Source organism: Elgaria multicarinata, chromosome 21 (assembly GCF_023053635.1).
Source record: "Elgaria multicarinata webbii isolate HBS135686 ecotype San Diego chromosome 21, rElgMul1.1.pri, whole genome shotgun sequence".
Lineage (NCBI taxonomy): Eukaryota > Metazoa > Chordata > Lepidosauria > Squamata > Anguidae > Elgaria > Elgaria multicarinata.
The window spans coordinates 13,403,228-13,425,686 of record NC_086191.1 but is presented as its reverse complement, the minus strand read 5'-3'; the positions used below and the strand labels follow the sequence as shown (position 1 = coordinate 13,425,686).

At 51.2% G+C, this 22,459-nt stretch overlaps 1 protein-coding gene across 1 annotated transcript in view; it reads right to left on the bottom strand.

Moving 5' to 3' along the window:
• The window catches only part of DNAJC4 (DnaJ heat shock protein family (Hsp40) member C4), a 28,113-nt gene that overhangs the window by 2,058 nt on the left and 3,596 nt on the right, over nucleotides 1-22,459 (bottom strand). The window contains exons 2-5 of the mRNA XM_063146332.1: nucleotides 18,306-18,450; nucleotides 15,470-15,569; nucleotides 4,796-4,992; nucleotides 3,107-3,265 (exon numbers count right to left, since the gene is read on the bottom strand). Of these exons, the coding sequence (XP_063002402.1) occupies nucleotides 3,107-3,265; nucleotides 4,796-4,992; nucleotides 15,470-15,569; nucleotides 18,306-18,397 (548 nt within the window). The 5' untranslated portion in view covers nucleotides 18,398-18,450. The remainder of the gene's footprint in view (nucleotides 1-3,106; nucleotides 3,266-4,795; nucleotides 4,993-15,469; nucleotides 15,570-18,305; nucleotides 18,451-22,459) is intronic.

Sequence of the window (22,459 nt, the reverse complement as noted above, 5' to 3'; positions counted from 1 at the left end):
TGGAGAAGTTCTAGGGCAGCCTTCCTCAACCTGGGGCGCTCCAGATGTGTTGGACTACAACTCCCAGAATGCCCCAGCCAGCTGGCTGGGGCATTCTGGGAGGTGCAGTCCAACACATCTGGAGCGTCCCAGGTTGAGGAAGGCTGTTCTAGGGGCTGCATTCCAGGGTGGGAGGGGCCAAAGGGCTGGAACCCAAAGGCCAGCATGTGGTAGCTGAAAGCTCTTACCACCAGGAACTAAACCTTCGGAGAGGTATTTCAAACGCAGGAAAGCCAGGAAACACGCAGTGATCTGTAGTTGGGGGAAGGGGGCGTGGCTGTCTGGGAAACCACAGGCGGCCAGGTTATTATTATTATTATTATTATTTATTTATATAGCACCATCAATGTGCTATATTGGGACCCCAGATTTGGCCCCGGGCCTGAGGGGCCCCCCCCATCCTTTCTGTTCATAGATCAGTTCGAGGCACTGCGTCCTCAGGCAGAAACAGAGGAGCAAACCCAGCCGGAGTTGCCCCTAGGGACCGACACAAGAGCACCCCAGCGCGCCCTTCCCCACTGACCTACAGATGGGGGTTGGAGCTGGGCTGTTGCTTCCCTCTGAGTTTGCCCAATCGCCGTCCCCTCTCTCCCGAGCACGCTATATGCAAAGCATGTCAAAGAGAGGGGTCCGCTTCCCACCACCGCTACCACCACCACCCCTCCTGAAAAAGCAGGCCTGCAACACAAAGGACGGCATGTCCCTCCTTTGAGCAATACCAGCTCTATCAGTGCAGGAGGAAGAGCTAATTAGGGACCCTCCGCTGCCCTCTTCCCAATTCCCATAACAAAAAAGGATTGAAAAAAAGTTTCGCCCTTTTTAGCCTTCTTGTGCGTTGACACCGGGGCTGAGGGGGAGAAGGGGATTTGGCCTGTCGAGCAGGCCAGGCGGCACTGTCTGTCCCAGAATCCTTTGCAAACGCCTTCTTTCTTAGCCAGACCCCCCACCCACCCCCAAAAGTTTGGGGGCTGATGGATGAGGACACTTTCCAGCTCCCAGCTCTTTATCCATGGGAGAACCGCTCAGAAGATTTGGGAAAGGCCTGAAAGCCGGTTGCAGTACTCCTGAGGAGAACTGCTGCGACCCCTGGAACGCGGCGTGGAAGACGTAAGAGGAAGAGGCCTCCCTCTATGCCCCAGCAGGATGCGTGGCAGGGATGGGGCAGCGGCCTTTTGCCCTCTCTCTCTCTCTCTCTCTCTCTCTGGGCACGGGATCCGAACGGGCAGCGCCACCCTTCCTCCTGAGTCCCTTTAAACGCGCCTCCCCCTTTCAGGCTTAAGCGGGCATGTTTAATTGCATTAGGCTTGATTAAAGGCTGCTCGCAATTCATCTCTCCTTCGTCACGGCCGGCTAATTAGGCAATGGATTAGAATTAGAACGGCCTGGTTGGCAGCCGGGTTGGCAGGCTGGGTTGCCCAAGGGGGAACAAGGTAAGCCAGGGAGTGGGAGACAAAAATATTCCCAAACCAGCACCAGCCAGGCCTAACAGCTGCACAAGCGGTTTCTCATTTTTCCAGTCTTAAGTTCGGTTCGTCCGGAGCGTTCGTTATTCACTTTCCGTGGCCTTTTTGTTCTGGTTTGACAATCTCCCTAGTAGGCCATGAAGGCCACAGGCATTTGGAGGGACGTTGTGTCTGGATATGTTCCCGTAGAACCCTCACACATCGACGGCCATCGGCAGAGCATGTCCATCTATCCACCACGAATCCGTCCGAACCCCTTCCAAAGCCGTCTCGGCCAGTGGCCGTGACCACGTCGTGGGTCAGGGTTGCAAAGAGAAATCTGACAGGGTTGTGGGCAACGTTTGCTGAAACCTCAGCAGCCAAAGGGGCAGTGGAACAGGTTGGGGGTGTGTGGGGGTCACCAGCACACATTCTAGCAGGCTGGACAGAGAGAGATGAGAGGGGAAGTGGGGCCGTTTTGCCAATTCCTGCTAGAAGACGACGGAATTTTCCTCTCCCCTCCCCCTCCCCAACCAGGATGATCAGGGGTCTGGAAACAAAGCCCTATGAAGAGAGACTGAAAGAACTGGGCATGTTTAGCCTAGAGAAGAGAAGATTGAGGGGAGACATGAGAGCACTCTTCAAAGACTTAAAAGGTTGTCACACAGAGGAGGGCCAGGATCTCTTCTCGATCCTCCCAGAGTGCAGGACACGGAATAACGGGCTCAAGTTAAAGGAAGCCAGATTCCGGCTGGACATCAGGAAAAACTTCCTGACTGTTAGAGCAGTACGACAATGGAACCAATAATTAGGGAGGTTGTGGGCTCTCCCATGCTAGAGGCCTTGAAGAGGCAGGACAACCATCTGTCAGGGATGCTTTAGGGTGGATTCCTGCATTGAGCAGGGGATTGGACTCGATGGCCTTGTAAGCCCCTTCCAACTCTGCTATTCTATGATTCCCTTTCCTTGTGGGTCGTGATTTCATAGAATCATAGAATAGCAGAGTTGGAAGGGGCCTACAAGGCCATCGAGTCCAACCCCCTGCTCAATGCAGGAATCCACCCTAAAGCGTCCCTGACAGATGCTTGTCCAGCTGCCTCCTGAAGGCCTCTAGTGTGGGAGAGCCCACAACCTCCCTAGGTAACTGGTTCCATTGTCGCACTGCTCTAACAGTCAGGAAGTTTTTCCTTATGTCCAGCCGGAATCTGGCTTCCTGTCACTTGAGCCCGTTATTCCGTGTCCTGCACTCTGGGAGGATCGAGAAGAGATCCTGGCCCTCCTCTGTGTGGCAACCTTTTAAGTCTTTGAAGAGTGCTATCATGTCTCCCCCATGTTAAATTTCTTAACATTGTAAGCTTGTGGGCATGTGAGTCACTCCAGGAGGCTTTTTTGGCTGAGAAACCAGATAAGAATACTTTAAATAAATAAGTTTTTTAAAATAGAGTCCCCGGTAGCCTGCTTAGCTCTCCGCCCCTCCTTTAGATTAGCAAAAGCAGAATAAATAAAAATGCAAATAGACAAAATCCAGGTGATGCATTGTCAGGGTCACCCGTTGCTGTTTTTACAACCTGGAACCTTCCGCTCTGCACTCTGGCGAGGTGGGAAAGAAGGGGGCAGCCCCATACCTGTACGCTACGTAGTGAACCATCGCGCTGCCCAGCATGAGAAGCACACAGTAGGTAAAGACTCGTATGTTGTGGCCGTGCCTTCTCTCGAACTCGGGGCCAGAGGGCTGGTGGAACTGTTGCCAGTACTGCGTGTTTTCGTCGGGCTTCGACTTGCTCCTGGAGGGGGAAAAGGAGGACAGATTCACAGCAAGGGTGGGGGAAGAAGAGGACCAGCCGTGGTGCGGAGCTGTTGGGCTGCTACTTTTGGAACCAGGCAGAGGTGCGACGTCTTGGTGCCCTCTCAGGTGTGGAATTGTGGGCGGGGGGGGGGGTGTCTAAGGAGTTGGGGCGTCACTGAGCAAACGTAGACCGATCCCCGCCTTCAAGTCGCTTGCAAGCCTCAATAGACAATGGAGATAAATGAGGGACAAAGGCAGGCGAGGGAGAAATGTGGGCAAGTGCACTTAGAGGAACTGAAAACGAGGATTGAGCAGAGCACGAAAGGGGTGCAGCCTAGTGGGCATGGGGGACACGAGACACACACACACACACACACACACACGATAGCGCCCTTCAAACATCTCAAGGTCTGTCACACAGAAGATGGAGCAGACCTTGCCGAGTCCAGACTTCAAAATGTTGCCGGTACAAGGAACACCAGCGTTGGCATGGTTTTTTAAAAATACTTTTTGAACGCTAGCCAAGGGACGTTGGTTATTGGTTGGTTTGAAAATTTATTATTTATTTATTTATTTAGAATATTTATATACCGTTCCCTGTTGAAAAAGATTTTCCTGATGTCCAGCTGGCGCCGAAAGGAGTACAAGGTCGGAGCCTGCCTGACTTCCAGAGGCAGGGAGTTCCACAGGAGGGGGGCCACCACGCTGAAGGCTCTTCCCCTGGTGGATTCCAATCGGAGGAGGGATCTATGTGGGACCACCAGGAGCAGGCCCTCGGATGACCTCAGTGACCGGGCAGGTTGGGAAGGGAGAAGGCGCTCTCTCAGGTATCCTGGTCCCAAGTTGTTTAGGGCTTTGTACACAAGTACAAGAACCTTCAACCTGGCCCGGTAGCGAATAGGCAGCCAGTGCAGTTCCCTCAGCAGAGGAGTTCCATGCTGGAAAGGGGCAGCTCCAGACAACGGCCGAGCTGCAGCGTTCTGCACGAGCTCCAGCTTCCGGAGCAGCTTCAAGGGCAGCCCCACACAGAGCGCGTTGCAGTAATCCAGCCTTGAGGTTACCAATGCCTGTACCACCGTGGCCAAGCTATCCCTGTCCAGGAGAGGCCGGAGTTGACGAACCAACCGAAGATGGTCAAAGGCACTCCGAGCCGTGGGGGCCACTTGAGCCTCCAACGACAGAAATGGGTCTAAGAGTACCCCCCAAACTACGAACTTGTTCTTTCAGAGAACAGAATAAATAAGCAAAATCAACAAGGAGTGGTCGGCCACCGCCTTCGCTTTGCCAAAAAATATCTGTCTGGGCCCCGTTGAAGACAGAGAGTTAGGCCAGACGGGGCCCCACTTAACAAGACTTCCGTGCACGTCTGATTCAGCCTTTGGTTGAGACTTACGGACTACGTGCTACGTACAGCACTTAGCGCTCCAACGGTGGTATTAATATGAAGGTGGGGGCCTAGGAAGGGAGATGCTTAAAAGCGGAGAAGCTGCTCCCGGGGGCAGGAAGCCTCGTCCCGGCCTGTCCGTACCTCGGGGCAAAGTCGCCGAAACCAAATGGGTCGCTCTGGGAGCGGCTGCCATAGCTGGCAGGGCCCCACTTTTGGGCCATTCGCAAGCTGTCGTAGCGCCTCCGGCTGTTCTGCTTGCTCAGCACCCGGTAGGCCTCGCTGAGCTTCACGAACTGGCTGTGCAGGTCCGGGTTGGCCGGATCGCTGTCGGGATGGAGCTGGGGAGAAGAGAGAAGAGGAAGTGACAGCCTCTCCTCATTTAGCGTTTGGTGCGAGCAATTAGAACAGTCCTGCAGAGGACGAGGCGAGAGGAGGAATTTTCTGGTGCAGAAAGAAATGGGGGAATTTAGAACGGAGCACTTATTCTCCTAGGAGGTAATCCTTCATCTGAAATGAGTTCCCACAGACTACTCAAATATGGGTGTGCAAGGAGAAAGGGGAATTTGCTGCAAATTCTTACGCTGATGCAATCGCAAAGTTTGTCAAGACCTGGAAAAACCTGAGGAAGTTTCCTCCACGGCCACGGCTGCTGCCTCCTCCTCCTCCTCCTCCTCTTCCCAGGGACTGTTCAAAGTGTTTTAATATTTGCACAACTGAATTCCTAAACGTCCTGCTTTCGTACGACTGCTACGACACCACAACACAAAACTTTTGTTCACCCTTCTCAACTTGTTTGCATAATCGTAGCTTACAGACCGATACGCTGGCAAAGGAAAATGAGGCCAGAAATGGGCGAGAGTTTTAAAGAGAGTTGGAAGTGCAGAGGCAGGTTTTTGAAACCAGGGCAAAACAGGGGGAGAGAGAGAAAAAACCTGCAACGCCTATTTGACTTAAGGTTGAAAAACCTTAAGAGTCTCTCAAACTGCGGCCAGAAATAGTCTCTGACTCCATTCAGGTGGTCTGCAGGAAGGTTGCAGAACAGTTGAGAATACGTGTTCTTGGCCCTACACCTATTTTATTTTCTGTTGATGGAGATCAAAGTTGTTTTGACCAGGGCCGGATTATCGAACAGACTAACAAGGCTAAATTCTGGGGCCTGCGACTTTCATAACACAGCCCTAGCGCAGTCCAGTGTCTTTCCTCTCAAAAGCGTTACTAGTTAACGGTAAAACTATAGCTATTAAAATATGAGTTATGACTGTGCTTTGATCAGTAGAACCAAAAACAAAATAAATAAAAGTTTATTACAGGTCACTGAGTCCCCCAGGGATTTTCATGTAGTCTGTGAAACTTTGAGAACCGCCGCTTTGAAATAAATGAATAGATCTGTTAGTTGCATATTAGGTGAAGAATTGCCTTCTCATTGTTGGTCTTGAATCTGCTGGATGTCAGTTTTATTGGATGACCACAAGTTCCAGAATTATATATGAGAGAGAGAAGACAACTTCTCCCTCTCCAATTTGTCCACACCACGAATAACTTCAGGAACGTCTATCATAGAATCATAGAACAGCAGAGTTGGAAGGGGCCTACAAGGCCATCGAGTCCAACCCCCTGCTCAATGCAGGAATCCACCCTAAAGCATCCCCAACAGATACTTGTCCAGCTGCCTCTTGAAGGCCTCTAGTGTGGGAGAGCCCACAACCTCCCTAGCTCACTGATTCCATTGTCATACTGCTCTAACAGTCAGGAAGTTTTTCCTGATGTCAGACGGAATCTGGCTTCCTTTAACTTGAGCCTGTTATTCCGTGTCCTGCACTCTGGGAGGATCGAGAAGAGATCCTGGCCCTCCTCTGTGTGACAACCTTTTAAGTATTTGAAGAGTGCTCTCATGTCTCCCCTCTATCTTCTCTTCTCCAGGCTAAACATGCCCAGTTCTTTCAGTCTCTCTTCATAGGGCTTTGTTTCCAGACCCCTGATCATCCTGGTTGCCCTCCTCTGAACACGCTCCAGCTTGTCTGCGTCCTCTTTGAATTGTGGAGCCCAGAACTGGACGCAATACTCTAGATGAGGCCTAACCAGGGCCGAATAGAGAGGAACCAGTACCTCATGTGATTTGGAAGCTCTACTTCTATTAATGCAGCCCAAAATAGCATTGGCCTTTCTTGCAGCCATATCACACTGTTGGCTCATATTCAGCTTGCAATCTACAACAATTTGAAGATCCTTCTCGTTTGTAGTATTGCTGTAGTATTCACGTTCCTCAACTTCCCCTGTCGACTTTTTTTCTGTACTAAAAGGACCCAGACATTGTTGTCTCTCTTCAAAACGAAGCCTTGGGGAAGGTGTGCCCTGATGTAGAAATTCAGCTTTTGCAAAACGTATGTGTGATTGTTTCTTTTTAAGCATCTATTTATTTTTATTAGGAATTCACCGGCCTTGGTGGCTGCAAAAACACATATCAATCCCATTCGCTCCGGTTCCAAAAGACGCAGCACGCGTCCTCAACGCCTGAACGGAGGGGTGAGGCGGGGAAGGAATAACCACTGTGGAACCGTGAACGCCCGACGGCAAACCCCTTCTAGAACCCTCCTCTCTGAGCAAAGCTGGTGCTGTTTAGCAAGAGGCCAGCGTGGCTGACAAAAAGATGTTCTGGAACGATAAGAAGGGCTGTGCAACTTCGAGTCAGCTTGCACGTGTTTGCCTTGGGGCGGGGGGGGGGGAACCCCACAACACCTTGCTGATTTCAGCCCCACTGCAGCACGCCTGGCAGGTGAATACGTTCGTCAGAATGCCTGCTGAAGAGTTAAGAAGAAGGAACGGTGGCTTGCAGCCCCCATGCCTCCCCCCAGCTAAAAATCTAAATGAAACTAAACACTCCTATTTAACTCAACACCCCCCGCCCTGTGCCTGACAAGCCAATAAATCCTCCCTAATGGTTAATTAAGCGATTTGACGCAAGAAAACAGAAAGGCCAGAGGAGGAGGTGAGATGGTTTTAAAGCAGTGGGTCAAATACGCACAGGCGGACCTTATTCTCGGCTCCTTAAAAATGCTAGGGCAGCTGTGGGGGGGGGGGGGTGGGGGGTGGAGAGGGAGAGATGAGAGGCAGGAATGTGCAGCGCTCACGAAGGCCCCAACTGTGACCCAGATTCTGCCCCCATCCCCTCCCGGAAAAGCCTGGAACAAGGACGGCTGTTCCCAAAACGTGTCTAAAAGTCCTGAGTAGCGCAGGGTGAGCAGAAGGGTCTACTGGTAGATAACACGGCAACATGCCCCACCATCAGTGAGGTAGTGGAACCAGAGTTCGCAGGGAGGTAGCGCCGGGAGTTTTTTAGTAGCAGGGTCCCTGATGTCATCTGTCGCCCCCACCAGACTTTCCTTTTCCCTCTGAGCTTAGCTGCAATCCTCACAAGAGCTCTGCGTGTGTGTGTGTAGAAGGGAGATTAATTTTCCCAGCTACGTTCTATTATCGCCTGTTGCAATGCAAAGTATTTGGGGGCAGCCTGGTCTTGGAAATGGCCGAATCGGATCCACTGGATCCTGGTGGGAAATGAAACGCCGACAACTCATTTCTTAATGCAGATCAACGCAGCCCCCTGCCTGCCTGCCTGTGCTCATAGAATCATAGAATCATAGAATAGCAGAGTTGGAAGGGGTCTACAAGGCCATCTAGTCCAACCCCCTGCTCAATGCAGGAATCCACCCTAAAGCATCCCCGACAGATGGTTGTCCAGCTGCCTCTTGAAGGCCTCTAGTGTGGGAGAGCCCACCACCTCCCTAGGTCACTGGTTCCATTGTCGTACTGCTCTAACAGTCAGGAAGTTTTTCCTGATGTCCAGCTGGAATCTGGCTTCCTTTAACTTGAGCCCGTCATTGCTCTCCCTTGGGGCAGGGCTATGGGGGCGTCGTGAGGAGCAGTTCAAAATGTCACCACCCCACCACTGTGAGTCACTCCTTGCTTCTCAGGGCTCCTGCCAGGCAAGCCAACCCGGACGACTAGGTGACTTTTGTTACTTTTATCCCCACATGGCCCTCGAGAAGTTCCCGGTCGGCCCCCAGGCACACATTTCTTCTCTATTTACCTTGCAAGCTGTGGTTTTGGAGAACAGCGCTGGAGAGTAAACACCGGCAATTTGGCCGAGGCTTACTGGAAGCCTGTCACGCAGGGAGAGAGAGAGAGAGCGGGTGCACGCACAGCTTAGCCGGCTTTAACTCCTTCGGAGAAAGGTTACTGCTTCCCACCCCAACCCAGACCTGGGGAAGTCTCCCTTGCAGGATAACCCAAAGGGAACCACTAAAGGAGAGCGAGTTCAATTCACACCTCACCTCTCTGCTTTGTTGCATAGAATCATAGAACAGCAGGGTTGGAAGGGGCCTACAAGGCCATCGAGTCCAACCCCCTGCTCAAGGCAGGAATCCACCCTAAAGCATCCCTGACAGATGCTTGTCCAGCTGCCTCTTGAAGGCCTCTAGCGTGGGAGAGCCCACGACCTCCCTAGGTCATGGGTTCCATTGTCGTGCTGCTCTAACAGTCAGGACGTTTTTCCTGATGTCCAGCCGGAATCTGGCTTCCTGTCATTTGAGCCCATTATTCCGTGTCCTGCACTCTGGGATGATGGAGAAGAGATCCTGGCCCTCCTCTGTGAGACAACCTTTGAAGTATTTGAAGAGTGCTATCATGTCTCCCCTCAATCTTCTCTTCTCCAGGCTAAACATGCCCAGTTCTTTCAGTCTCTCTTCATAGGGCTTTGTTTCCAGACCCCTGATCATCCTGGTTGCCCTCCTCTGAACACGCTCCAACTTGTCTGCATCCTTCTTGAATTGTGGAGCCCAGAATTGTGGAGCCCAGCAGTCAGCATCAGATCTAAGAGTGGGCCTGTATGGAGCTTGGCAGAAGCTGGAATGAGCTGCTGTCCAGGTCCAGGAACCCACTTGCCTGATAGATCTTTTCCTTCTTTTTGCTGGTATTCGTTCCATTTATAGCCCACCTTTCCTTCAAGGAGCCCAAGGCGGCCTGCATAACCCTCCTCCTCTCCTTTTTACCTTCACAACAACCCTGCGAGGCAGGGTAGGCTGTGAGTCATATCCTGGCCCGAAGTCACCCAGTCAGCTTCGTGAATGAATGGGGGCTAGAGCCCAGATCTCCCAACTCCCACCGCTCTAACCACTACGCCACCACCGGCTCTCACGGTGAGACAGCGAGACGCTCCTGATGTCTCAGAACAAACAAATCTCTCCTTCCAGATCCTACATCATGGGGAGCTTCTACTGCAAAGCCAACCCAATCAACAAAACATTGGTCTTTCGACCCGGGGGGGGGGGGGGCTGCTTGCAAGCATTAGGCACGAACTTGAGATCCCTCAGCCCGATAAACGGATGATTTTTGTGGACGCCGCAAAGACTTCTCTATTACAATTCTGGGGTGGGGAGATGTTAAACAAGCACAGAGGAGGCTCTTTCCCAAGCCCGGGGAGCTTGGCCCTTGCATCCAGCCAGCCCTGAAGTTTTGCAACAGCGCCTGGAAGGCACCCCAAGGTCCAATACTTGGGTCTGTCCTGACCGTCTTCCAGCGGCGCCTCTCCTGCGGGGATGACCCGTACCACGCAGGAGCCGCTGCACGAGGGTGAAGGGCAGGAGTGGGTGGTGGGCGGGAGGGAAGCTGGCGAAGGAAGAAGAACAACGGGCCTCCAACGCGTAACCTCATGTTAAAAATCTACTGGAGATGAGGTAAGCCAAAGGAGAGGGGGGAAGAAAGAGGGAAAGGGCCTTAGTTAAAGATTGATCGGACGTGCTGCTAGCTAGGTGGACGTTTCGACATCGCTGCTCTGACTCCGTCCCGGCGACTTCCCCGCCCGCGTGCTGGAGGAGCAAGCGAACGGGCTCCGCGTTGGCCCGGATGATGCGGCTGGCTGGAAACGATAAACGCTAAAAAGATGTCCAGGGCGAAGAATCCCGGGCAGCCCTCCAGCACAGCTGAGGCTGAGGCCAACGGCAGGCAGGCAGGCAGCCCTCCCCTTCCTAAAGCGACGGCCGCGTCTGGGGGCCGTGGGACGCAATGGAATGAGGGCAGGGGTTCTCCTGGAAGGGATTCTGGGAAAGGAAGACCGGCATGGGGGCAAAGGACAGGGAGCGTTAATAGCTGTAGCCCATGGAAAGAAGCCGGACATTTTCTGGGGCCAGATTATTTCTTTGTTTACTTTTATATCCTGCCTTTCTTCTTAGAATCATAGAATAGCAGAGTTGGAAGGGGCTTACAAGGCCATCGAGTCCAACCCCCTGCTCAATGCAGGAATCCACCCTAAAGCATCCCCGACAGATGCTTGTCCAGCTGCCTCTTGAAGGCCTCGAGTGTGGGAGAGGCCTTCTTCTTGCAAAGAGGCCTTCTTCTTGCAAGGAACCCAAAGGAGAGCTACAAGGTCCTCTTTCTCCTCCTCCTCCTCCCCATTTTATTCTGCGCATACACGTTGTGGCTCCAAACCAGAAATAAATGAAGGAAATTCAAAGCTCTCCCACCCGTTGAGGAGCCTGCCCATTGCGTCTCTGAATGATTCGCTGCTTAAAGCAGCCCGCACTGAAGGTGGGTCGTTTTCTGTTCTGCCTTTTGCTCACGGAATGCTTGGGGGAAGACGCAGGGCTTCCTAAAGAGAGGATCCCCCAGACACAGTCACTTCCTCCCAACCTGAGACGCATGTCTGGACCCTGGAGAAGCAGCGGAGGGAGAAGCACATCTCTGAGGGCAGGCTGTTCTTAACGCAGAGGTGAGGTTGTGCAAAAATGAGCACAGTTAAAAGAGAAAACCACTAGACAAGACCCAACAGAATAAGAGACACACACACACACCCATCCTGTGATTCCAACACAGAATAAGTCACCTCCGTCTCTGACTCGACACACTCCATTCCACTCATCACCACCCCTTGGCAAGAGCTGGGTTTGACACCCTCTTCTTACTGGTACGAGAGCTTAATCCTGGAATAGCATCACTCTCTCTCTCCCAGTCCTGGGGCCTGACTACTTCCAGAAGCTAAGAGCATCCCCTTGACCGCAAGCTGGGAAGGCCAAGCACAACTTGGAAGCGATCAGTTAAATACTGGGGCCTCACTGCCGCTTTGCGGAGTGTGTGTGGGGGGGGAGGGATGGGCTTAGGTCTGGGATGCTGCTTCCTGCAGAGGCGAAGAGACCAAAACAGCTGCATGCAGATGCTGTGAGTATCTCCAGAGTACGCTTGGCCTTGGGCTTCTGTTGGACGCGACCGTTTCTGAAAAGGCCGAACAAAAATGAAACTGGACGTGCGGTAAGAACTGCTACTGCACAGCTGAGAGATCGCTACCACGAGATGAAGGGATGGCTACCACTTTGGATGGCTTTAAAAGGGGGTCCGGACAAATTATCATGGAATCATAGAATAGCAGAGTTGGAAGGGGCCTACGAGGCCATCGAGTCCAACCCCCTGCTCAATGTAGGAATCCACCTTAGAGCATCCCTGACAGATAGTTGTCCAGCTGCCTCTTGAAGGCCTCTAGTGTGGGACAGCCCACAACCTCCCTAATAATTGGTTCCATTGTTGTACTGATCTAACCGTCAGGAAGTTTTTCCTGATGTCCAGCTGGAATCTGGCTTCCTTAACTTGAGCCCGTTATTCCGTGTCCTGCACTCTGGGAGGATCGAGAAGAGATCCTGGCCCTCCTCTGTGTGACAACCTTTTAAGTATTTGAAGAGTGCTCTCATGTCTCCCCTCAATCTTCTCTTCTCCAGGCTCAACATGCCCAGTTCTTTCCGTCTCTCTTCATAGGGCTTTGTTTCCAGACCCCTGATCATCCTCTGAACACGCTCCAGCTTGTCTGCGTCCTTCTTGAATTGTGGAGCCCAGAACTGGACGCAATACTCAGAGGAGCCACTTCATTTGTGACACGGGAGAGACGTGCAAACGGCACCCTGAAGTCACATGCAAAGCGCCTCCAGCTCCGGCTCGGGAAGCTCAAGTTTGGAGCACCCTGAACGCTTCTGGCAAGATGACACTAACTAAACACACGGAGAGTATCCCCCCCCCTCCACAACAAAACTCTGCTGGAACGCTTGCTTGTTTCAGCCCCGCACGCCCAAAGCAGACTGACGCCCCCAGAGTGCTTCTAGCATGGTGGGCACTCCTAGGCTGCCACATGGTAGAGATGGTTCTGGGTCAGTTTGTACTGAAAGCATGAACGACTGCTATTAAGCTCAGGTCCTCCCTCTCTCTCTCTCTCTCAGGCTCCGTTTGCACATCACGGCAAGCCATGAACCCTGGCTTATTAAACCAGGATGTGCACAAGCCGGTTTTCCTTCGGGAGGGAATCCCAGAACGCCCTCTTCCGGCCCAACACCGCCCTCTTCAGGAAAGAAGGAGGAAGACAGAAAAATCCGGGACGCCTGAACCACGTGCACCAGGATGCAAAAGGTGGTTTGGTTAAGTTTTTTGGACACAGGCCTCTCTCTACAACCTGCGCAGAGTTCCGTTGCTCTCTGCCTGTCCAAGGCATTCCGCTGCGTTTCCTGACATTATTTTGGGAAGCCACACTTGGTTCTGTTTGAACCGGGAGTGCGTGGGGAGTGTTTGCTGCCTGGGCAGGGCAACTTCCTGCTGGATCGAGCCGCTCATTCGCACTGTGGGAGAGGCTGCTGCAATGAGGCGCCGGACTGGCGTCGTCTCGCCTGTCCACAGAGAACGGTGGAGGCCTGGTGCGCGTTTCCAGCCCCCGGCCTTGTTGCCTGGAGCAAGTGAGAAGTGCCAATAGGACAGGGGGTGTGGGACTATGAAGCCCTATGAAGAGAGACTGAAAGAACTGGGCCTGTTTAGCCTGGAGAAGAGAAGATGGAGGGGAGACATGAGAGCACTCTTCAAAGACTTAAAAGGTTGTCACACAGAGGAGGGCCAGGATCTCTTCTCGATCCTCCCAGAGTGCAGGACACGGAATAACGGGCTCAAGTTACAGGAACCCAGATTCCAGCTGGACATCAGGAAAAACTTCCTGACTGTTAGAGCAGTACGACAATGGAACCAGTGACCTAGGGAGGTGGTGGCCTCTCCCACACTAGAGGCCTTCAAGAGGCAGCTGGACAAGCATCTGTCAGGGATGCTTTAGGGTGGATTCCTGCACTGAGCAGGGAGTTGGACTCAATGGCCTTGTAGGCCCCTTCCAACTCTGCTATTCTATGATTCTTTGATTCTATGACTTCTTTCAGCCCAAGGGCAGACCTCGATTTCAGGGAAGTTCTCGGGGGCCGCATTCCAGCGGTGGGTAGGTCCGACGCTGGACCAAAAGGCTAGAAGACACCGGCTCGTTTTAGCTTAAAGGCCTTACTGTCAGGAACTCAGCCTTAGAAGAGGCCCCTCGGCCTTTTAGAACAAGGGGGGAACTGCACAAAAGCTGGGAAATCTTTGGGTGCAGCTTTCGGGGGAACCCCCGAAGGGTTGGATTGGGACCCTCAGAGGGCTGCAACTGATCCCTAGGAGGCCAAGCCAGAGGTGGCGCCTTAACAAAAGTGGTTTCTTGCGTGAGGGCGCACCTGCAGCCTAAAAAAATACTGTGGACTAGCACCTTGTGAACTTATTTGCCATCCTGCTCTCTCAAAGCCTTCCTACTCCTGCAGGATCTCTGCTCCAAATGCCCCACCCACCCTGTCTCCCTGCTGTTTCCTCCAGCTGCAGGATTCAAGACTTGGTTTGCATCCAGCAGTGGTGAGAGGGAAGAGATGTGAGTTTGAGCAAAGGAGCTGTGAGCGGCGGCGATACGAGAGGCTTTTTTCCTGTGGTGCTGCCCAAATCCATGGCACTGTCTCCTCAGGCACATCCGCCTGGTACCAGCGCAATTCTCCTGTGAGTGCCAGGCGGCCTGTCTTGCTCCCTCAGGCTTTTATAACGGCCTACGAGATCTTTTTATGACCTCTTATCTGCCATTTCCACGCATTGCGTCTTTTCGCCTGCTGGCTTTGACATTTTAACTGGAAACCAAATTGGTTCAGAACATGGCAAGCGGATTACTATCCAGAATGCAGAGAGTGGAACATATTATTCTGGTCTTGCATCGGCTGCCTGTCCGTTTTGGGCCTCAGTTTAAAAGTGGCGGGTTTTGAACCTTTAAAATGTTAAGAAGGCTGGGGGGGGGGGGCAAATTAAGTTAGGTTTTTTTTGCTCCCAGAGGACCCGGCCCGCCACGTCAGATCAACAGCTGGCACTCTCGTCGTGGTCCTGCACTTATGCAAGATTAGACGGGTGAGTGCCCACCGCAGGGCCTTTTCAGTGGTGGCACTGAGATTGTGGAATTCCTAACCCTGGGACACCCATTGTGCCTCTTCACTTTTAGCATCTGAACCTGGGTGGAGAACTTGCGGCCGGCCCGATGTTTTGACCTACAACTCCCATGAGTCCCAGCCAACAGGGCCAATGGTGAGGAGACCCAGGAGTTGGGGGGCTAAAACATCTGGAAGGCCGCAAGTTGCTGCCCCCTGATTGACACAGTCACTGGAAACGGTTCTGAGTATGTTTTGCCAGGCCTGCTTTTTTCCTTCTTTTTTTAGGTCTGCTGCTACGCATTTGGTTTCAGCTGCTGCGGCCTCAAACTGTTTGTTTTTATGATGACTGGACTCCGGCGTGCCTGTGGCCCATGGAAACACAGCTGGAACAGGCCTTCCTTCCTTCCTTCCTTCCTTGGCAGCCTTGCTAGGCATTTGCCCACAGTTGCCCTTGCTCCCCTCGTCAGCTTCAGAGACTGCCGCTCCCTCCATCAAGTATTCCGACCCAACCAAACGGTACCTCCACACACACTTTGTAAGGTACCTTCTTTGACTTGAAGAAGAAGGCCTGCTTGATCTCCTCCTGGGTTGCATCCTGCTTGATTCCCAACAGGTCATAGTAGCTGCTGTTCCTGGCCTGCGACCTACAAAGAAGAGGGCACAGCTGGGGTTACGCTGACGGCATAGAAGCGCAACACAGGAGGGGGCCCCCTCGTAGCCCAGGCTTCCCCAACCTGGTGCCCTCCAGAACTTCTGGACTTCAGCTCCCATCCTCCCCCAGCCAGCTTGGCCAATGGTCAGGAATTCTGGGAGCTATGGTCCAAAACATAAGGAAGGCACCAGTATGGGGAAGGCTGGATTAAAGAAAACTCATACACATTTTTTTAAAAAAACAACCACCACCAGCCATCTAATCCAGAAGCTATCCAGATGTGTTACCCTATTCCACAGGAATAGGGTAACACATATTCCTGTGGATGAATATGTGTTATTCATCCATATTCATCCTGTGGATGAATATGGATGAATATGAGGATGAAAATGTGATACAACCTGCAAACTTCCCTAAACAGACGCAATCTATCATTGAGCATTAGATGCTAGCAAGCAGCAGATGATATCACATTTTCTATGAAGTGTAATAAACCGCCCAGAGAGCTTCGGCTATGGGGCGGTATAGAACTAATAATACTAATAACAACAACCTGTTTGTGGGCTTCTAAAATATACCTGGCTGGCCACTGTTGGAAACAGGAATGCAGGTTCAGAACAGATCTGACGGAACGCCTCTCCCAACATGAACCTACCCGAACACTACGTTCAACATCTAAGGTCCTCCTCTGGGTGCCTACTCCGAGGGAAGCTCGGAGGGTGGCGACAAGAGAGAGGGCCTTCTCTGTGGTGGCCCCCTGACTGTGGAACAATCTCCCTGACGAGGCCCGCCTGGCGCCGACATTGTCACCTTTTCGGCGCCAGGTCAAGACTTTTCTCTTCTCCGAAGCGTTTAGCAATATGTAATGACCCTGGGCTCTGTTTTTGGGGCTCATCGTTTTAAAAGTTGTTATAGCGGTTTTAAATGTATGTGTATTTTGCTTGTTTTTGTGGTTTTTCATCTTTGTATACCGTTTTAAAGTGTTTTTATCTTATGTGAACCGCCCAGAGCTTCGGCTATGGGGCGGTACACAAATGCAATAAATCATCATCATCATAGAATCATAGAAAAGCAGAGTTGGAAGGGGCTTACAAGGCCATCGAGTCCAACCCCCTGCTCAATGCAGGAATCCACCCTAAAACAGCCCTGACAGGTGGTTGTCCAGCTGCCTCTTGAAGGCCTCTAGTGTGGGAGAGCCCACAAGCTCCCTAGGTCGCTGGTTCCGTTGTCGTACTGCTCTAACAGTCAGGAAGTTTTTCCTGATGTCCAGCTGGAATCTGGCTTCCTTTAACTTGAGCCCGTTATTCCGTGTCCTGCACTCTGGGAGGATCAAGAAGAGATCCTGGCCCTCCTCTGTGTGACAACCTTTCAAGTATTGGAAGAGTGCTCTCATGTCTCCCCTCCATCTCCTCTTCTCCAGGCTAAACATGCCCAGTTCTTTCAGTCTCTCCTCATAGGGCTTTGTTTCCAGACCCCTGAAAATTATCATCTTGGACTAGAGTCAGCAAAGTGATTCCTGTGTTCCAGTCTGACATAATGGTATCTACATGGGCCATTTTGCAAAACAGAAAAGAAGAAAAAAAAACCCAAAGGATGCCCCCAAGAAGCGAATGGGTTGAGGACGGCACTGGGAATTGAGATCTGTGAGTCTCTCATCCTTCTCTCATGGTATACAAGATTCGAGAATAATAAGCTAGAGTGCTGGGCAAACTGTGTGCAAGGAAGTACGTCTCTCTCTCTCTCTCTCTCTCTCTCTCTCTCTCTCTCTCTCTGTGTGTGTGTGTGTGTGTATAAGAACATAAGCAGAGCCCTACTGGAACAGACCAAAGGCCCCGCTCTCGATAGATGATTACCGTACCTCTCTAAAGGGAGGAACCTGCAGCAGGGCCTCACCAGTAAAGGCCCTTGATGGGCTCATAGGCAAGAAAATTCTGATGAAATAAGTATAATAGCATCAAGTGTGACCAGTACCAAGCAATCTCACAAGCAGAACACAGGCAGTGTGTGTCGGAGAGAGAGAGAGAGAGAGAGGGAGAAAGTAAAAGAACAGGAAGTTTGTTATAAACTCAAGAGGACAGGGCTGAAAAGACCACGTATAACCTTCTCCAGCTGTGTGCAGAATACCCCCCCCAAACCTGCGTCTTTCTGTTGTCAGGAAAGCTCAGATTGGGGCAAGCCGCCAGTGGAAGAGGGGATGGATCGTCCCCCCCTCTCTCTTCCGCCCTCTCCCGCTCTTCCCTTTTTGTTTTGGGAATGCATCTTGATCATTCAGCCAGAGTAAATAATGTTTCGAAAAGGTTTAAACACATGTGCGGCATTAAAACGTTTAAACGTTTTATGCTTCGCAGTTCTTTCTCCGCTGAAGACAGCTAAAGATGGGAGGTTTGGAAATGGGATGGGGCAACCCGCCTGGGGCAGGGGCTATGGGGGCCTGTATTCGAATCCAGCGTTTGCTAACACAGCATCCTAGAGGTCAGCTGATGGAACCTGAAGAAGCAGAAGACCAGTATTTACACCTGGTCCAGCCAATGCAAAGGTTTGTGTACCACTGCCAAGCGTTAAAAGGCCATCTTGCACACGGCTCCACCCCCTTTCTGTGCAAGACCGAGAACATGCAGAACGTGCACATCCGATACTCAAGAACATGCACAAGCCTCAGGCCAAGGCCACGTGGTTCCTGGTTCGAGTCCCCGATACCCTGGGTGAGCCGTGGGGAGGGAGCACTCACAAGCGGCAGAGGGTGGTAGAAAACGCCCGGTGCCTGGCCCTTTGACATTGCTGGCAGCAACGACAGAGGAAATATGGAACGGATGAGGTCATGTTCAGATCTGCTGAGGAGCACCACACTCTGGTCCCAGGAAGAAGACACGGACCTACGAAAGAGAGGAAGGGTGGGGGGGAGGCTATTAGGATTTAAACAGTTAACACAGAGCAATCATTCATTCTGAACGTCACATACGTTAGCTCAGTAACCCTCATAGTACTCCTGTTAGGGAGGACAGTAGCATTTAATATCCGCCGTGCTCTAGGTGAGGAAGGCACGGCTCACAACAACCCTGTGAGGTAGGCGAGGCCGAGAATGACTGGCCCAAGGTCACGCAGGGAGCTTCAAGGCGGAGCAGGGATTTGAACCGGGGCCTCTCCAGTTCCATCCCGACACTCTCAAACCGCTACACCGCACTGGCTCTGGTTGGCACCGGAAGCGAGAGATGGTCTGCCGAGGCGGCAGCAACAAACCTTGGTTTGTGGGGCAGTTAACGGGTGCTTGCCCAATCCTGCCAACTTCTGGCGCTGGCCACGAGATCTCTATATTTGAATGCTCCACCTTTCTCCACTCACAGGGGGCCGGGGTGTGTGGGTGAACCCAGTGTGCCAGGCGGAAGGCAAAGCCGGCTGGAGCGTCTCTTTTGACGTGCCAAATTCGGCCCATGGTCTGCCAGCTGCCCAGGGCTCAAACAGTGCCAGGCGAGACAGCACGCTTTATACTGACATACATTTGCAAGGTCCGCAATGAACCTCCGAAGAACACGTCCGTCTCGCACGTTGACCTTGAAGCGCCCGGAGCAAACAGGTCGCCAGCCTTCATCTAGCGCCGAAAGTGATGGAGGACGTAGTTTTCTATCTGCATCCCTGCCAGTCAGCTTGTTCGTCTCTATGGCAACCGTACCGCGACCTCCGCCTCTGTCACGTCCCATCACTGCAGACCCGGGGGAGTGGGGGGCGCGTCTGCCTTGCCCTTTCTCGCGAAAAGGATGCCCTGCCGTCTCCTCCTAAGCTAATTGCCCCAAACTTTCTGGGCGAGGGGTTAGAAGGCAGCAAGCCGCCACGAAATTCACGCATGGCTGGTCCTCGGCGGCTGCTGCGCTAAAGCGAACGGGACGCACGAGGCGGGCCTGTCAGAAAAGGAAAAGGGGGTTGTCCGTAGGTGGCTGTCACCTCTTTGCCGTTTACAGCTAAAAGCGGAGCTGTATCGTGGGGTCTTTCTGAAGTTAAAAAATCTAACACCACGACGGAAAAGTGGAACAGCCTGGATAAGAGCAGATTGAGGGCAGACATGAGAGCACTCTTCAAAGACTTAAAAGGTTGTCACACAGAGGAGGGCCAGGATCTCTTCTTAATCCTCCCAGAATGCAGGACACGGAATAACAGGCTCAAGTTAAAGGAAGCCAGATTCCGGCTGGACATCAGGAAAAATGTCCTGGCTGTTAGAGCAGTTCGACAATGGAACCAGTTACCTAGGGAGGTTGTGGGCTCTCCCACACTAGAGGCAGCTGGACAGCCCTCTGTCAGGGATGCTTTAGGGCGGATTCCTGCATTGAGCAGGGGGTTGGACTCGATGGCCTTGTAGGCCCCTTCCAACTCTACTATTCTATTTTATTTTATTTATTTATTACATTTTTATACCGCCCAATAGCCGAAGCTCTCTGGGCGGTTCACAAAAAATTAAAACCACAATAAAACAACCAACAGGTTAAAAGCACAATTACAAAATACAGTATAAAAAGCACAACCAGGATAAAACCACGCAGCAAAATTGATATAAGATTTTATATCAATTTTGCGGAGGACACGCCATGACCCCTGGAGACATGGCGTGTCCTCCGCAGCTACAGCCTTATGAATGATTTCCTGGTCTCACTGCACAGACAGCCGAGGACATTTCCATTCTGCCAGGTGTTTGGGGATGAGTGAAGATATCTCACTGTTGCCTTAAGGTCATTGTCAGAAAATTGCTTTTAAAGTTTTCATAAAAGATTGCTTTCATTCGTATGGGTTTGCATTTCTCCGCCTCCGCACAACTGCTGCCTCGCGAGCAGATTTCAGCTGGAAAATGACTTTTTCAGCTTTACATTAAATGTAACTGATCAAAATTTTTGCTCACAACACCGGTGCCCAACACTGCACTTGGTGCACACTTCCTCTTATGGCCCTTGAGGTACAGGAGGGCCAGCTGCTTCCTTTCCCCCCCCCCACACACACACCCTGCCCCATACATACAAACACACACACACACTTTTCTGCCACCATTCTGCCAACTCAGCACCAGTAGGTGTTGATTTGTCCTCGTTTCGGAGTTTGCAAAAACACCATCTGGCTCATTACGGTGCAGGGTCCACTAAATCAATTCTACACCATTACCCAGGACAAAAAAAAACCCCGCAAACGAACAGATAAAAGGAGGCCAAGCGGAGAGTCCCCAAAATGCTGGGCTGTAGGTGTGTCTGCTCAAAAGTAGAGCTGAAGATCCCAGTCGGCAAGAGACTGCGTTTTGATTTGAGCTAGGCCTGAAGGGTCAGTGGCATTTCTTTATTTAGGGTTCAATCCTATGCCCGTTCAGATAGAAAAAAGGTCCTAGCATTCCCCAGCTATCATAACTGGAAGTTGTAGGATCTTTTCTTTTTAAACACACCTACTATTGCGGCCTTATTTTATTTAAAACGAATTTTATTTAAAATGCCCCCTCTCCCCATGGTCCTGGGACTTAAGCAGAGGTCAGGTCACACAAGACCCTCCCTTTGAGGGGGGACAAGTCATGGCAAGTGCAAATCAAGGCCAGCCAAAATGTGTGCCTGATCCAATCCATGCCTGTCTTGCTTCAGCAAAGCTGCCGCATCAGACGTTCCCAGATCATGAATGGTCTGGGCCTTCCGCTTTCTCCAACTATAAAAGTAAGATTGACTTCACGTGGTTGTTGCAGTGGCAAACACAAAGAAGAATGCAATACATCTGGCCAATCTGAGCAGTTTCAGAAGTAATTAGTAGGAAAAGTGGCCTAGTACAGACATAACTCTTAACCATGGTTAGCTCTAACTATGGTTTCTGGCCTCAACTCTGTTAAGATCCGACACAGACCCCGTTCAGACGACACACTAAGCCATGGTGGTTAAGCATTTTGAGCTAGTGTGTCGTGTGAACCAAGGCTTAGTGGGTTATGTGAACCATTCCTAACATAACCATGGTTTAAACCCACTCACTAACCATTTGCTGCAAAAGGGTTAGTGGCCTAACCATGGTTTAGCATGTCATCTGAACAGACCCAAAGGCTATTCAGTTGCAATGCTAAACCACGGCACGAGACTCAGAACTCATATGTCCCCTTCTCTTCTCGTGTGCCAAAATCAGAAACTCTTGATGTTGGTTTGCAGCCAGCTACACAATCAACTATGGTTTGGGCAAACTATACTGTGTCAGCAACTTGGGCTGAAAGCCACATAGTGAAGGAATAATCATGGTTAATGCAAACCATGGTTTCACATCCTGGTTTGTGGCTAAACCTTAATCACAGGTACTCAGAACATCACAATTAACCACGGATAAGGAAAAAACAAACCATGATTAAACCATGGTTTGTGGCTAAACCTTAATCACAGGTACTCAGAACATCACAATTAACCACAGATAAGGAAAAAACAAACCATGATTAAACCATGGTTTGTGGCTAAACCTTAATCACAGGTACTCAGAACATCCCAATTAACCACGGATAAGGAAAAAAAACCATGATTAAACCATGGTTTGTGGCTAAACCTTAATCACAGGTACTCAGAACATCACAATTAACCACGGATAAGGAAAAAACAAACCATGATTAAACCATGGTTTGTGGCTAAACCTTAATCACAGGTACTCAGAACATCCCAATTAACCACGGATAAGGAAAAAACAAACCATGATTAAACCATGGTTTGTGGCTAAACCAATCACAGGTACTCAGAACATCACAATTAACCACGAATAAGGTAAAAAACAAACCACGATTAAGCATTCTATTTGCACAGGGCAAATAAGGTGGGAATTTGGGTTTGGGGAAATGAACGTACTCATTGACAAAAGGAAAAGGTTGGCACGATTTGCGCATGACCTCCCCAAGGAGGTATTTCA